Source organism: Pan paniscus, chromosome 19 (assembly GCF_029289425.2).
Source record: "Pan paniscus chromosome 19, NHGRI_mPanPan1-v2.0_pri, whole genome shotgun sequence".
In the NCBI taxonomy this organism is placed as follows: Eukaryota; Metazoa; Chordata; class Mammalia; order Primates; family Hominidae; genus Pan; species Pan paniscus.
This window is the reverse complement of record NC_073268.2, coordinates 96,258,064-96,270,333: the sequence shown is the minus strand read 5'-3', so window position 1 is coordinate 96,270,333 and position 12,270 is coordinate 96,258,064. Positions and strand designations below refer to the sequence as shown.

General features: G+C 46.8%; 1 protein-coding gene across 1 annotated transcript; it reads left to right on the top strand.

Moving 5' to 3' along the window:
• Positions 1-330: 330 nt before the first annotated feature.
• LOC134729468 (eukaryotic initiation factor 4A-III-like) lies at positions 331-12,212 on the top strand. Its single transcript, XM_063598807.1, has 12 exons — positions 331-588; positions 3,134-3,206; positions 5,536-5,602; positions 6,089-6,151; positions 7,332-7,464; positions 7,722-7,802; positions 8,313-8,454; positions 9,207-9,345; positions 9,977-10,092; positions 11,141-11,248; positions 11,345-11,472; positions 11,970-12,212. Exons 1-12 carry the CDS (start codon positions 420-422, stop codon positions 11,984-11,986), a joined length of 1,236 nt encoding a protein of 411 aa, XP_063454877.1. The 5' UTR covers positions 331-419; the 3' UTR covers positions 11,987-12,212.
• Positions 12,213-12,270: the final 58 nt, after the last annotated feature.

The window sequence follows — 12,270 nt, the reverse complement described above, 5'->3', positions numbered from 1 at the left end:
AGGGCCACACGCCGCTCAAAGAACCTCAGCGCCCCAGTCCGCGAAATCCCGCAGCCGCTACGAAACACCGCCAACTTCAGAGGTCCCACACCCTCCATCCCTTTTGTAAGGAACTGGGTGCCCCGCCCTCAACGAGATCCCGCGGGAACTGCATATGGCGCGAGAGCAGAAACACCTTACTTTTCCCTGCGGCAAACGCCCAGTTCCCTTTCACGTGACGAAGAGTGCCCCGTCCCCCAGAGGCGTGGCCGCGTCGCACGTAAGCACGTACGCACGCACGTCTCTCGCTTTGGCATACTTAAGGCCTCAGTTCTCAGCCCCGCTTGGCAGTTCTCTTAAGAGCGGCAGCGAGGTCGGCAGCGGCAGCGAGGTCGGCAGCGGCAGCGAGATCCGCTGTGCTCTTCCGCGGACTCTGAATCATGGCGACCACGGCCACGATGGCGACCTCGGGCTCGGCGCGAAAGCGGCTGCTCAAAGAGGAAGACATGACTAAAGTGGAATTCGAGACCAGCGAGGAGGTGGATGTGACCCCCACGTTCGACACCATGGGCCTGCGGGAGGACCTGCTGCGGGGCATCTACGCTTACGGTGAGCGGGCGCGGGCCGCGGGGGCCAGCCGGGGGCGAGTCGGGGGCGAGCCGGGGGCTGAGGGCCCGACTGGTGACTCCCGGGCCGGCCCTGCGCTCCGGAGGTCGTGGTCAGGGTCGAGGCTCGGGGGCCAGTGACGTCCGACCCCCACCCCCACCCCCGTCCTCGCCCTCACGCCTGGCTGTGTCGGCGCTTTCGGTGTGTGTCCCCCGTGCAGAGCTCGGCGCTGGGTCTGTCGGGGGCTGCAGCCGCTTCGAGGCGCCTGAGCGTCGTTCATTCAGCAGATAACTGTTTTCTCCCTATTAGCTTTTCTGGGTACTGGGGTTTTGGCGGTAAAGCGGATGGGTTTGCGCCTTTACGGGTTTTGAAGTTCGTTTGGGGGGAAAGCATACTGTCAGGCTGCCCGGGCAGTGGTGGTTGCTGTGAAGAACCTGCAGCGGGGTAATTGAATAGAGTGGGACTGGGAAGGAGGAGAGAATTAGTAAAGCAGAGAGGTAAGGGGCTTCGCAGGAGGGGGTGCCATTTGAGCAGAGTTCTGGATGAAGGAGACTGTTAATGAGAAGAGGGAAGAGCAGTTGGGGCAGAAGGAACAGCTGGTGCCAGGGCCTTGCAGCCCTTAGCCAGCTGCATTCCAGGAACTGAAAGAAGTCCCCTGTGGTGGGATTTTGGAGAGCTAGTCGGGGCAGATCTAGCAAAGACGTGTAGGGTGACGAATAATTTGAATTTCATTTAGAAATCTAGTGGGAAGCCACTGGAAGGTTTTAAGTAGCTATGTGACACGATCACATTTACAGTTTTAAAGATTCTTCTGGGTGTCTGTAGATTTGAGGTGAGGCGAGGCAAGGCAGGAGAGGAAACAAGAGAGTTGGGAGCTTTTGCTCCAGTTCAGGGAAGAGAGGATTGTGCTGCCTTGGAGATGGAGTACCAGGGAGCTGACAGCATTGGCTGATGGATTGAACGTGAGCGACAGAAGAAGGAGAGTTGGAGTGTTTTGAGTAAGCGGTGGTTGATGCTGCAAACATTTGGCTAGGTAGGCAGCACTCCAGAGAGTCAGAATCAGGAGCTGTCTCTTGGTATGTTTGAAAGATGTGAGGAAGTTGAGGGAGAGCCTGGAGAAGAGGTTGGGTTGGGCACATAGATGGGAATGACCAGCATCTGGGATAAATGGCCTGTGTTTAATGCTTGGGACAGGGACATTTTTTATCGTGTAGTTCTCTTCCTTTTCTTTCTTCCTTTTCCTTCTGACAGTCCTGCTCTGTCACCAAGGCTGGAGTGTAGTGGCATGATCTCAGCTTATTGCAAGTTCCACTTCTGGGGCTCAAGCGATTCCTTTGCCTCAGCCTCCCGAGTAGCTGGGATTATAGGTGTGGGCCACCACGTCCTACTAATTTTTGTATTTTTAGTAGGGAGGGGATTTTGCCATGTTGCCCAGGCTGGTCTTGAACTCCTGACCTCAGTGATCCACCAGCCTCAGCCTCCCAAAGTGATGGCATTACAGGTGTGGGCCACCCCACCTGGCCGTATCCTGTAGTTCTTGATGCCACAACTGTTTGGACAAAGTGAAGCGAAGTTGCTGAGGATGGGTGGTGAAAAAGCATCTCAGGCAGCCTCGCAGTGAGGCTGACAGCCCCACCTGGTTTCCTGGCACTCAGGCGGTCCCTGCCCTAAGACACTGTTGTTCGTTTCCCATCTATGTGCTTGCTCTTCATGAAGAGTTCAAATCATCTGCTATATTTGCGTTTGTGTTAAGATGGGAAATTGTGCTACATTTTCTTTTGTTTCTTATTTTTCGCTATGCCCCAGAACTGAGCAGAGCTACATTTAAGAGACTACCAAAAAATAATTGAAATAGAGTTTTTGTACATAAAATTTTATTTACTTGAAAAACACGTGGTTCTTCTTGAAAATAGCCTCACCCTTTGGTGTAGTAGTTGCTTTGCAAGAGAGATGGTGTTGTAGTTAGTGAGCTGCATCCAGACAGAACAACACAGGACACCCTGCAGCGTGACCCACGCAGGTTAAACGGAGTTGTAGACCTGTCAGCAACACACAGACTTAATGCTAGCTAGTAGGAGAGAACAATGGCTAGAGTGCCTTTCCTGTTTTTTTGTTTGTTTTTTTTAAATTTAAAAAGTAGTATAGGTTGTTTGTAATCCAGTCAAACGTAAGGGAGTAATTAGAGTAAAAAGTAAGTTTCTTTCCACCCCTCTACTGCAGTAACTGCCAGGAACATTTTGGCACTTATACTTCCAGATGCTGCACGCCCAGATTTTTTTTTAAAGAAAACTGGTGTCTATATTCTACAATTTGGTGGTTTTTTTAAAAATAGAGATTGATCTTTACAAATAATATCCCACGTTAGTGTAGAAATCCACTCAGCGCAATTCATTGAGCCCCTGGGTTTTGAGAGCTTGCTATGTTGAACACTGGGTTAGGCTGGAGGACAGGTTCAAAAAACAAACCATGTCTGCCCCTGAGGAGCTTACAGTACAGGGTTTCTATGCCGTCATTGTGGTGAGAGCTAATTTTTTGTTTTTATTTGCAGGTTTTGAAAAACCATCAGCAATCCAGCAACGAGCAATCAAGCAGATCATCAAAGGGAGAGATGTCATCGCACAGTAAGTTGTCCTGGGGTGCGGCGCAGGGCTGGATGTGAATTTGGGCAGCGCAGTGCAGTTAGATGCTCCGGGATGACTGTTTCCCTCAGCTTGTACACGCTCAGTTCCAACACTTTCCCTGACTTTAGCCACAGGGTTTAATAATTTTTTTAATTTGTGTTCTCTACTGTAGAAAGCTTTCATTTTCTTTTTGAGATGGAGTCTCGCTCTGTTGCCCAGGCTGGAGTGCAGTGGTGCCATCTCGGCTCACTGCAACCTTTGCCTCTCAGTTTCAAGCTATTCTCCTGCCTCACCCTCCCAAGTAGCTGGGATTACAGGCATGCACCACCATGCCCGACTAATTTTCATATTTTTAGTAGAGACGGGGTTTCACCATGTTGGTCAGGCTGGTCTCAAACTCCTGACCTCAGGTGATCCACCCTCCTTGGCCTCCTAAAGCGCTGGGATTTCAGGCATGAGTTACCGCACCCGGCCAAGGCTTTCGTTTTCTTAGCCAGCTTTGCTTAGTGGTTTGCTGGCATGTGGAATTGTATATAACACAATTTCGGAAAAACAGACTGTGCTTTTCCTCTGCTCTCACACCACCACGACAATCATCAGCACAGAAGAAGACTTCTGTGAGCAGAGGTGTGGGGGTTTTCCAGCTGGGTGTCCTCCAGTTCAACTCTCACACCACCTGCCTGGAGATAGGCCATATCCTGCAGGTTGAGGGCTCAGTCCCCATGACTACCCTCTTTTCAGACACCAGTTCTAAGTTCGGATCTCTAGAACTTCTGACCAAGCAGCTTCAAGTTGGGTTCCCAGGATCTCCTCTTTAGGTTGGATTAATTTGCTGGAACAGCAGCTCAAAGAACTCAGGGAAACACATTTAGTGGTTTATGATAAAGGGTACTGCAGAGGATACAGATATGGGGGGAGGGGTGCAGCCTCCAAGGGGCGGGTGGTCACCTCCCGGAACCTCCTTGTGTTCCACTGTCTGTGTTCAGCCATCTAGAAGCTCTTGGAACCCAGTCCTCTTGGGTTTTTATGGAAAATTCCATGAGGTCAGCATTCTTTCCCCCATAAGGGAATAAATAGGGCAGGAGCTTTTCTGGGATAATACCATAATGCTTTTTTTAAAAAAAATTTGAAATTTAAATTGTTTACATTTTTCGAGACAGGGTCTTACTCTGTCTCCCAGACTGGAGTGCAGTCATGTGATTACAGCTCATAGCAGCCTCAAGCGATCCTCCCATCTCACCCTCCCAAGTAGCTGGGACTACAGGCACACATCACCATGCCCAATTACTTGTTATATTTTCTGTAGAGACAGGGTTTTGTTGTGTTGCCCAGGCTGCTCTCAAACTCCTGGCAATCTGTCTGCCTTGGCTTCCCAAAGCCTTGGGATTACAGGCGTGAGCCACTGTGCCCGGCCTCAACATTTTTTTTGTTAAGATATGGGGCCTCACTTCGTCACCCAGGCGGGAATGCAGTGGTGCAGTCATAGCTCACTGCAACCTCTAACTTCAAGGATTAAGGAATCGTCCCGCCTCAACCTCCCAAGTAGCTGGGACTGCCAGAATGTGCCGCCGTTCCTGGTTAGTTTTTTGTTTTGTTTAGAAATGGGGTCTCTTGCTGTATTGCCCAGGCTGGTCTCGAATTCCTGGCTTCATCCAATCCTGCCTCTGCGTCCCAGAGTGTTGGGAATACAGGCCTGAGCCACCACGCCGTGACATGAGGGTCTTTATGACTCACAATCTGAAAGGCAGGGAAGATTAGAGCCCTGCTGTGGAGCAGGTGAAAGGAGAGCAGAAGGTCAGAGAGATTGTTTCCTGAGGCCTAACAAACCCATCAATTTAATAAGACTGTAATAAGGGCTATGGGAGCTGTGAGCCAGGAACTCTGGATGAAAACTTGTATATAGCCGTATCTCCTGGCACCACAAACCCTCTTTTAATAGCTTTATCCCTCGTTTGCCTAATTTCAAAAAAGACTCATTTACACAAAAATTTCTTTGGAGGAGAGAGTTAGTCCAAAATCCTAGAAGGAAAAGAGTTGTATTTCAATAAAGGGGAGTCCTCCTTTTTCTGACACCTATGAAACGCCTCTTGAAGTTAGAGAGTCTGTGACTCCATTGCCCCCGTGCAGAAGCCATGTCTACTCTCTTCATGGACACTTAACAAGCTGTGACACTGGGCCCGAGTCCTGCCTCCTCGCAGTTAAGATGGTATTAGGTACGGGGGCTTGCTCTAAGAAGGTACCTAAGTGCCTCTGGAGCCCAGGCCTTGGAGTGCAGCTGTGGCGTGGCCTGTCCTCCCTCTAATCCCACTGCTTTTGTTTCCTTGAATAGGTCTCAGTCCGGCACAGGAAAAACAGCCACCTTCAGTATCTCAGTCCTCCAGTGTTTGGATATTCAGGTAATTTGCCATTCTTAAAACAAACTGTTATGTAATTCTAGGAAATACTTGCTTTTTCTTCTGTAACTACAGTGTTCAAAAAGTACAATTTAAAATTTTCCAGTATGTATTGACTCAGCAAATTTTTACACAGAGTCTTAGTTGTACACTAATATTTGCACTAATATTGTGTCATGATTTGCTATTTAACTAGAGGAAGCTCTTGTCTGCAGACGAGGATCCTGACACATTAAGTTATTGTTGGATTTGCAATTTAAATGACATTAATATTTGCTAACCTGTAAGAGATGAGAAGTATGATTAATATGAGATACTATTTCTCATATTGATCTGAGTGTGAATGACTACAATCCACTTTGATAATACTGCGGATTCTCTAATTTCTGATAAATTCTTTCACCAGGTTCGTGAAACTCAAGCTTTGACCTTGGAATCCACTTTGATAATACTGCGGATTCTCTAATTTCTGATAAATTATTTCACCAGCTTCGTGAAACTCAAGCTTTGATCTTGGCTCCCACAAGAGAGTTGGCTGTGCAGATCCAGAAGGTGAGATGGCTAAAGAGAGCGGTGTCCGATTAACAAGTACTGCTTTTGTGATTTAGTTGTGAAACACCGACTTATTTATTTAATCCAATCCTGTTTTCTGATACCTCAAAATTTTCTTCCTGATTAACATTTTGCCATGAATCATTATATAAATTGCTGGTTTGTATTAAGTCATTTTTGGTGTGGCTTGTGTGCTCTCGGTAGTTTTTTACAGCCTTAGAAATGTAGATTTTTTGCGAAAAGTCAATTTTAATAAAAATAAATTAGGCCGAGGTGGGTGGATCACCTGAGGTCAGGAGTTTGAGACCAGCCTGGTCAACATAGTGAAACCCTGTCTCTACTAAAAATACAAAGAAATTAGCTGGGCGTGGTGGCAGGCGCCTGTAATCCCAGCTACTTGGGTGGCTGAGCAGGAGAATCACTTGAACCCGGGAGGCAGAGGTTGCAGTGAGCTGAGATTGTGCCATTGTCCTCTAGTCTGGGCAAGAAGAGTGAAACTCTGTCTCAAAAAAAAATAAATTGTACCCATTTTATACTTAACGTAGTATAAAGACGTATGTTTAAAAAGATGTATATTAAGATGTTAATGTTGGTTTCTTCAGTGGATGGGATTATGAATTTTACATATTCTTTTCTGTTAATGATATAGCTTTTGTAATAAGAAACCAGCAGGCCGGGTGTGGTGGCTCACGCCTGTAATCCCAGCACTTTGAGAGGCCGAGGCAGGCCAATTAGGAGGTCAGGAGATAACGACTCCCTGAATACACATATAGGATGCACACAGCACAGTGTGCTAACACGGTGAAACCCCATCTCTACTAAAAATACAAAAACAAAATTAGCCTGGTGTGGTGGCGGGCGCCTGTAGTCCCAGCTACTCAGGAAGCTGAGGCGGGAGAATGGCGTGAACCCGGGAGGCGGAGCTTGCAGTGAGCTAAGATTGCGCTGCTGCCCCCCAGCATGGGCCACAGAGTGAGAGTCCGTCTCAAAAAAAAAAAAAAAAAAAAGCAAAATTAACTTGTTTTTGTCAGAGAAAAGAGCAGGAGAATTTTGTGGTTTGGAGATAAGAATGGCATAAATAATAATCGGTGATCATCTCGGAGGAGAAACAGTCTTTCTTTTTGGAAAATGTGGATGTTTCTCTCTCCCACCCTGGACGTGAACCTGTGCTTTGTTTCAGGGGCTGCTTGCTCTCGGTGACTACATGAATGTCCAGTGCCATGCCTGCATTGGAGGCACCAATGTTGGCGAGGACATCAGGAAGCTGGATTATGGACAGCATGTTGTCGCGGGCACTCCAGGGCGCGTTTTTGGTAAGCACTTTTGTCGCTAAAAATGGTGCTGCCGGTAGTATTTGTAAGAAGTGCTTAAATGGTACAGGACAGCTTTCGATTTGGTAGGCCGCACGGTAGACTTTTGCACCTGGGTCACTTGCAGGAGGTGGAGGGAAGGTCTCTGGAACCCTGAGACCAGTGGAATGATGAGCTCTTTCTTGGGAGCCTCAGGTGTGATTATTTCAAAATCTCATAGATGTGATTTGTCATAAGTATTTCAAAATCTCATGTTATAGATATGATTCGTCGCAGAAGGCTAAGGACACGTGCTATCAAAATGTTGGTTTTGGATGAAGCTGATGAAATGTTGAATAAAGGTATGAGTAACAAAAGAATTACTTTTCTACTGACATAATTCTTAGTTCTTAAATTTTCACAGTGTAAAATTGAAACAGCCAGTGACTGTTCTGAATGTGAATAGCGTTTTCATCGTGGAAAAACAATTGTGCCTTGGCGGCAATTATGAACAAAAAATTCCTACCTTGATTTTATTTGTTTATTCATCGTGGGTGACTCAGGCCAGCCTCTATGGCTTTTTATTTGGTATCTAGGACTCTCGGGGTGGGTTTCTTGATCCCTAGATCACTTCAGATTGAAGAAGCACCAAAGGGAAACCAGATTCCCTCAACCAGATAACACTCCGGGGGGCGGGGAGTAGGGACGGAGAGAACGCGTGGATGTGGCCTGGTGCTGTAAAAATGAGATTTCCTGTCAAACGTACCTTATCACCACTCTGCCTCTAACCCAGTGGGAACACTGGGCGCGCACCTTCCATTTCTGGGTGTGCCGCCCTAAACATCCCTCACCTGTCTTGCTCCCTGTCCCAGGTTTCAAAGAGCAGATTTACGATGTATACAGGTACCTGCCTCCAGCCACACAGGTGGTTCTCATCAGTGCCACGCTGCCACACGAGATTCTGGAGATGACCAACAAGTTCATGACCGACCCAATCCGCATCTTGGTGAAACGGTAGGAGCCCCTCTTGTCAAGTTTACTAAAACACTGGGCCGCATTTATAAAGGATTTTATGTCGTAATTTCAAAAACTTTTTATAGCCAGAGTCTGGCTGTGTTGCTGAAGCTGGTGTCAAAACCCGGACCTCAGGCTATCCTCTTGCCTGAGTGTAAAGGAATTGAAAGCATGCAAATTCTTTTAAAATTCCTGTTTTAAAAAACCAAATAGGCTGGGCAACATATAGAGACCCTATCTCTACCAATAATAAAAAATTAGCCAGGTAGGGCGGCACATGCCTCTAGTCCCAGCTACTCAGGAGGCTGTGGTGGGAGGATCGCTTGAGGTCAGGAGGCTGAGGCTGCAGTGAGCTTTGATTGTGCCACTGCACTTCAGCCAGGGCAACAGAGCAAGACCCTGTCTCAAACAAAACAAAACAAAACAAAACAACCCATCTTTTACAATCCTCATTGTGGTTTGAACCAATAATTCTAAATTTAAAAATTAGGTGACTGTATTTCTTTATCAGTGTTTCATTTAGAATCGTATTCCATGTGCTGCACATTGTGAAATGTTAAGTAGGATACAGAATGGAGGCCTGTGTGACGGAAGTGGTGATAGGATGGAGGACAGGGCTGGGGCTGCTGGGTCTGCACCAGATATCACGGTGTGACCTTCTCCACCAGGGTCTCCCTGGATCCTGGCTTGGCCCACCCTCAAGTCCTAGAAGGAAGGATGAGTATGTAACAGGATTTGTCTTTGTCCTTCAGTGATGAATTGACTCTGGAAGGCATCAAGCAATTTTTCGTGGCAGTGGAGAGGGAAGAGTGGAAATTTGACACTCTGTGTGACCTCTACGACACACTGACCATCACTCAGGCGGTCATCTTCTGCAACACCAAAAGAAAGGTGAGAGGCACTGCACAGCCTCCCTGTGCTGAAGGGAAACTGCAGATTGAGTCTCTGAATGACGTCAATCAAGATTTTTCAGTAAAGGGCCAGTTTGTCCGTATTTTAAGCTTTCAGGGTATGTGTTCTCTTGTAAAAGCAGCTGTAGACAATATGCAAACGGTCACGTGGCTGTGACCATTAAAACTTCATTTACAGAACAGCGATATCAGCCACCCCTAAAGATTCAGATTTTGTTGGTTGAAGGTGGACCCCAGGCCTGAGTAGTTTTAGATCCCCAGGTGATGGTAATGTGGAGGCAGACCTGAGAACTGTCGGCCACTTTCCTGAGAAAGGAGAGGAGTTGGGCTACATTCTAACAAGATTGGATTTCAAATGAGAATGAGCACACCTGGCCCCCTCCCCCCATAGAGTCATTATATGGAGAAAATGAAGTAAGAGGGTTTTGTGAGTGCACCCCAACATTTTCTGGGAAAAAGTTTGTACATCCAGTTAGGATGATTCTGAGTTTTAAGAGCAGTTACCTTATGAATATTGATACTGGTTCTGCAAATGATGCGGTAAAGTCCCGAATGCACGTCTCTGCTTTGGTATACTAGCTTGCAGTAGCATCTGTTGATTGGATTTGTAGGTGGACTGGCTGACGGAGAAAATGAGGGAAGCCAACTTCACCGTATCCTCAATGCATGGAGACATGCCCCAGAAAGAGCGGGAGTCCATCATGAAGGAGTTCCGGTCGGGCGCCAGGTGGGTCCGCTATGCTGTGGCTCTGCAGGTCAGGGTTTGCTAGACTGTGCTAAGCACTTCATATGCACTGCCTAAGTGCAGGCCCCACACCCGGGGGGATGACAAGCTTCTGCTCTGAAAGCTGAGGCCCTGGGTGAGCAGAAAACCTTCCAGTTAATGAGGGGTCCGCTGTGCTCCTGTAATACTTAGGTTGAGGTGATAACTAGCCTTAACTAGCCAGGTTGGTCACCTTGGTTACAAGTGTGTGTCTTCTTTTCCAGTAAGTAGGGGGGTTTTCTGTTCATCGTTTCGATTAGTTTAATTCCACAGTGGTCAGAAAGCGTGGATTGGGTGGTTTCATTCATTTGAACTTGATTCAGACTTCCTTCTTTGCCCACCTTGTGGTCAGCTTAACAAATGTGCTGTGTGTGTCTTTTGTTTGTTTGTTTGTTTTTGAGACAGTCTCACTTCGTTACCCAGGCCGGAGTGCAGTGGTACAATCTTGGCTCACTGCAACCTCTGCCTCCTGATTTCAAGTGACTCCTGTGTCTCAGCCTCCCGAGTAGCTGGAATGGCTAATTTTTTTTTTTTTTTCATTTTTAGTAGAGATGGGGTTTCACCATGTTGGCCAGGCTGGTCTCGAACTCCTGACCTCAGGTGATCCATCTGCCTCAGCCTCTGGCAGTGCTGGGATTACAGGCATAAGCCGCCGCCATGGCCGGCTGAAGTTACCGTTTTTAATTTTTTGCTAGGCAAAAGTGAAGTATTTTTCCCAATTATTGGTTTAGGACCGATTAAACAAGTTAAAGATAGTCTAGTAAAAGATGTCTATTTTTTTAATCTGATGGAGCACATGACCGAAGTAACTAAATCCACCAACAGCCCCTCTGCACAGGGGTTTCTGGTGCTGTCCCTGAGGCTTCACGTTTGCAGACAGACTGTTGAGAGAGGAGAATCTCGTATATTTTGGACCTGCAGCCAGGATTCCTTAAAATTAGCAATGGAAGCAAGTCCAGTCTTATACTTGTATGAGTAATTTAATCACCTCAAACACTCTTTCTTTTTGCAGCCGAGTGCTTATTTCTACAGATGTCTGGGCCAGGGGGTTGGATGTCCCTCAGGTGTCCCTCATCATTAACTACGATCTCCCCAATAACAGAGAATTGTCCATACACAGGTAGGGTGCAAGCTCTCATTGGCTTCACTTCTGTGACACATTTACTAAATCTTGATTGTTATATATACTAACTGTAATATTGTTTTATTCCTGAAGAATTGGGAGATCAGGTCGATACGGCCGGAAGGGTGTGGCCATTAACTTTGTAAAGAATGACGACATCCGCATCCTCAGAGATATCGAGCAGTACTATTCCACTCAGATTGATGAGATGCCGATGAACGGTAGGAAATCATCCAGCTCTACTGTAATTGTAGAGGGAACTTCCCTATTCTTAGTTTGGGGCACTTGAGTTTGTTTTTTTGTTGTTGCGGTTTGTTTTGTTTTGTTTTTGAGATGAAGTTTCGCTCTGTCACCCAGGCTGGAGTGCAGTGGCGCGATTTCGGCTCACTGCAACCTCTGCCTCCTGGGTTCAAGCAATTCTCCTGCCTCAGCCTCCTGAGTAGCTGGAATTACAGACGCGTGCACCATAGCCAGCTAAGTTTTGTATTTTTAGTAGAGACGGGGTTTCACCATGTTGGCCAGGCTGGTCTCGAGCTCCTGGCCTCAAATGATCCGCCCACCTCAGCCTCCCAACGTGCTGGGATTACAGGCGTGAGCCACTATGTCTGGCCTGTTTTTTGTTTTGAGAAGTCTGTTGTGAGGTTTTAGTTAAATTTACGTTAACAAATTTTCATTTTGTTTGTGTTGTTCCTTAATCTGTTTCTTTCTTCACTTTCAGTTGCTGATCTTATCTGAAGCAGCAGATCAGTTGGATGAGGGAGACTGTTCACCTGCTGTGTACTCCTGTTTGGAAGTATTTGGATCCAGATTCTACTTGATGGGGTTTATATGGACTTTCTTCTCATAAATGGCCTCCCGTCTCCCTTCCTTTGAAGAGGATATGGGGATTCTGCTCCCTTTTCTTATTTACATGTAAATAATACATTGTTCTAAGTCTTTTTCATTAAAAATTTAAAACTTTTCCCATAAACTCTATACTTCTAAGGTGCCAGCAGCTTCTCTAGTAACTTACTGTGTAG

Excerpts from the sequence above, each read along its gene's own strand:
- LOC134729468 (XM_063598807.1), top strand. The coding sequence starts at position 420 with ATGGCGACCACGGCCACGATGGCGACCTCGGGCTCGGCGCGAAAGCGG. Across the intron at positions 3,207-5,535 it reads GGGAGAGATGTCATCGCACA|GTCTCAGTCCGGCACAGGAA; the intron begins GTAAGTTGTCCT and ends TTCCTTGAATAG. Across the intron at positions 5,603-6,088 it reads TCCAGTGTTTGGATATTCAG|CTTCGTGAAACTCAAGCTTT; the intron begins GTAATTTGCCAT and ends TTATTTCACCAG.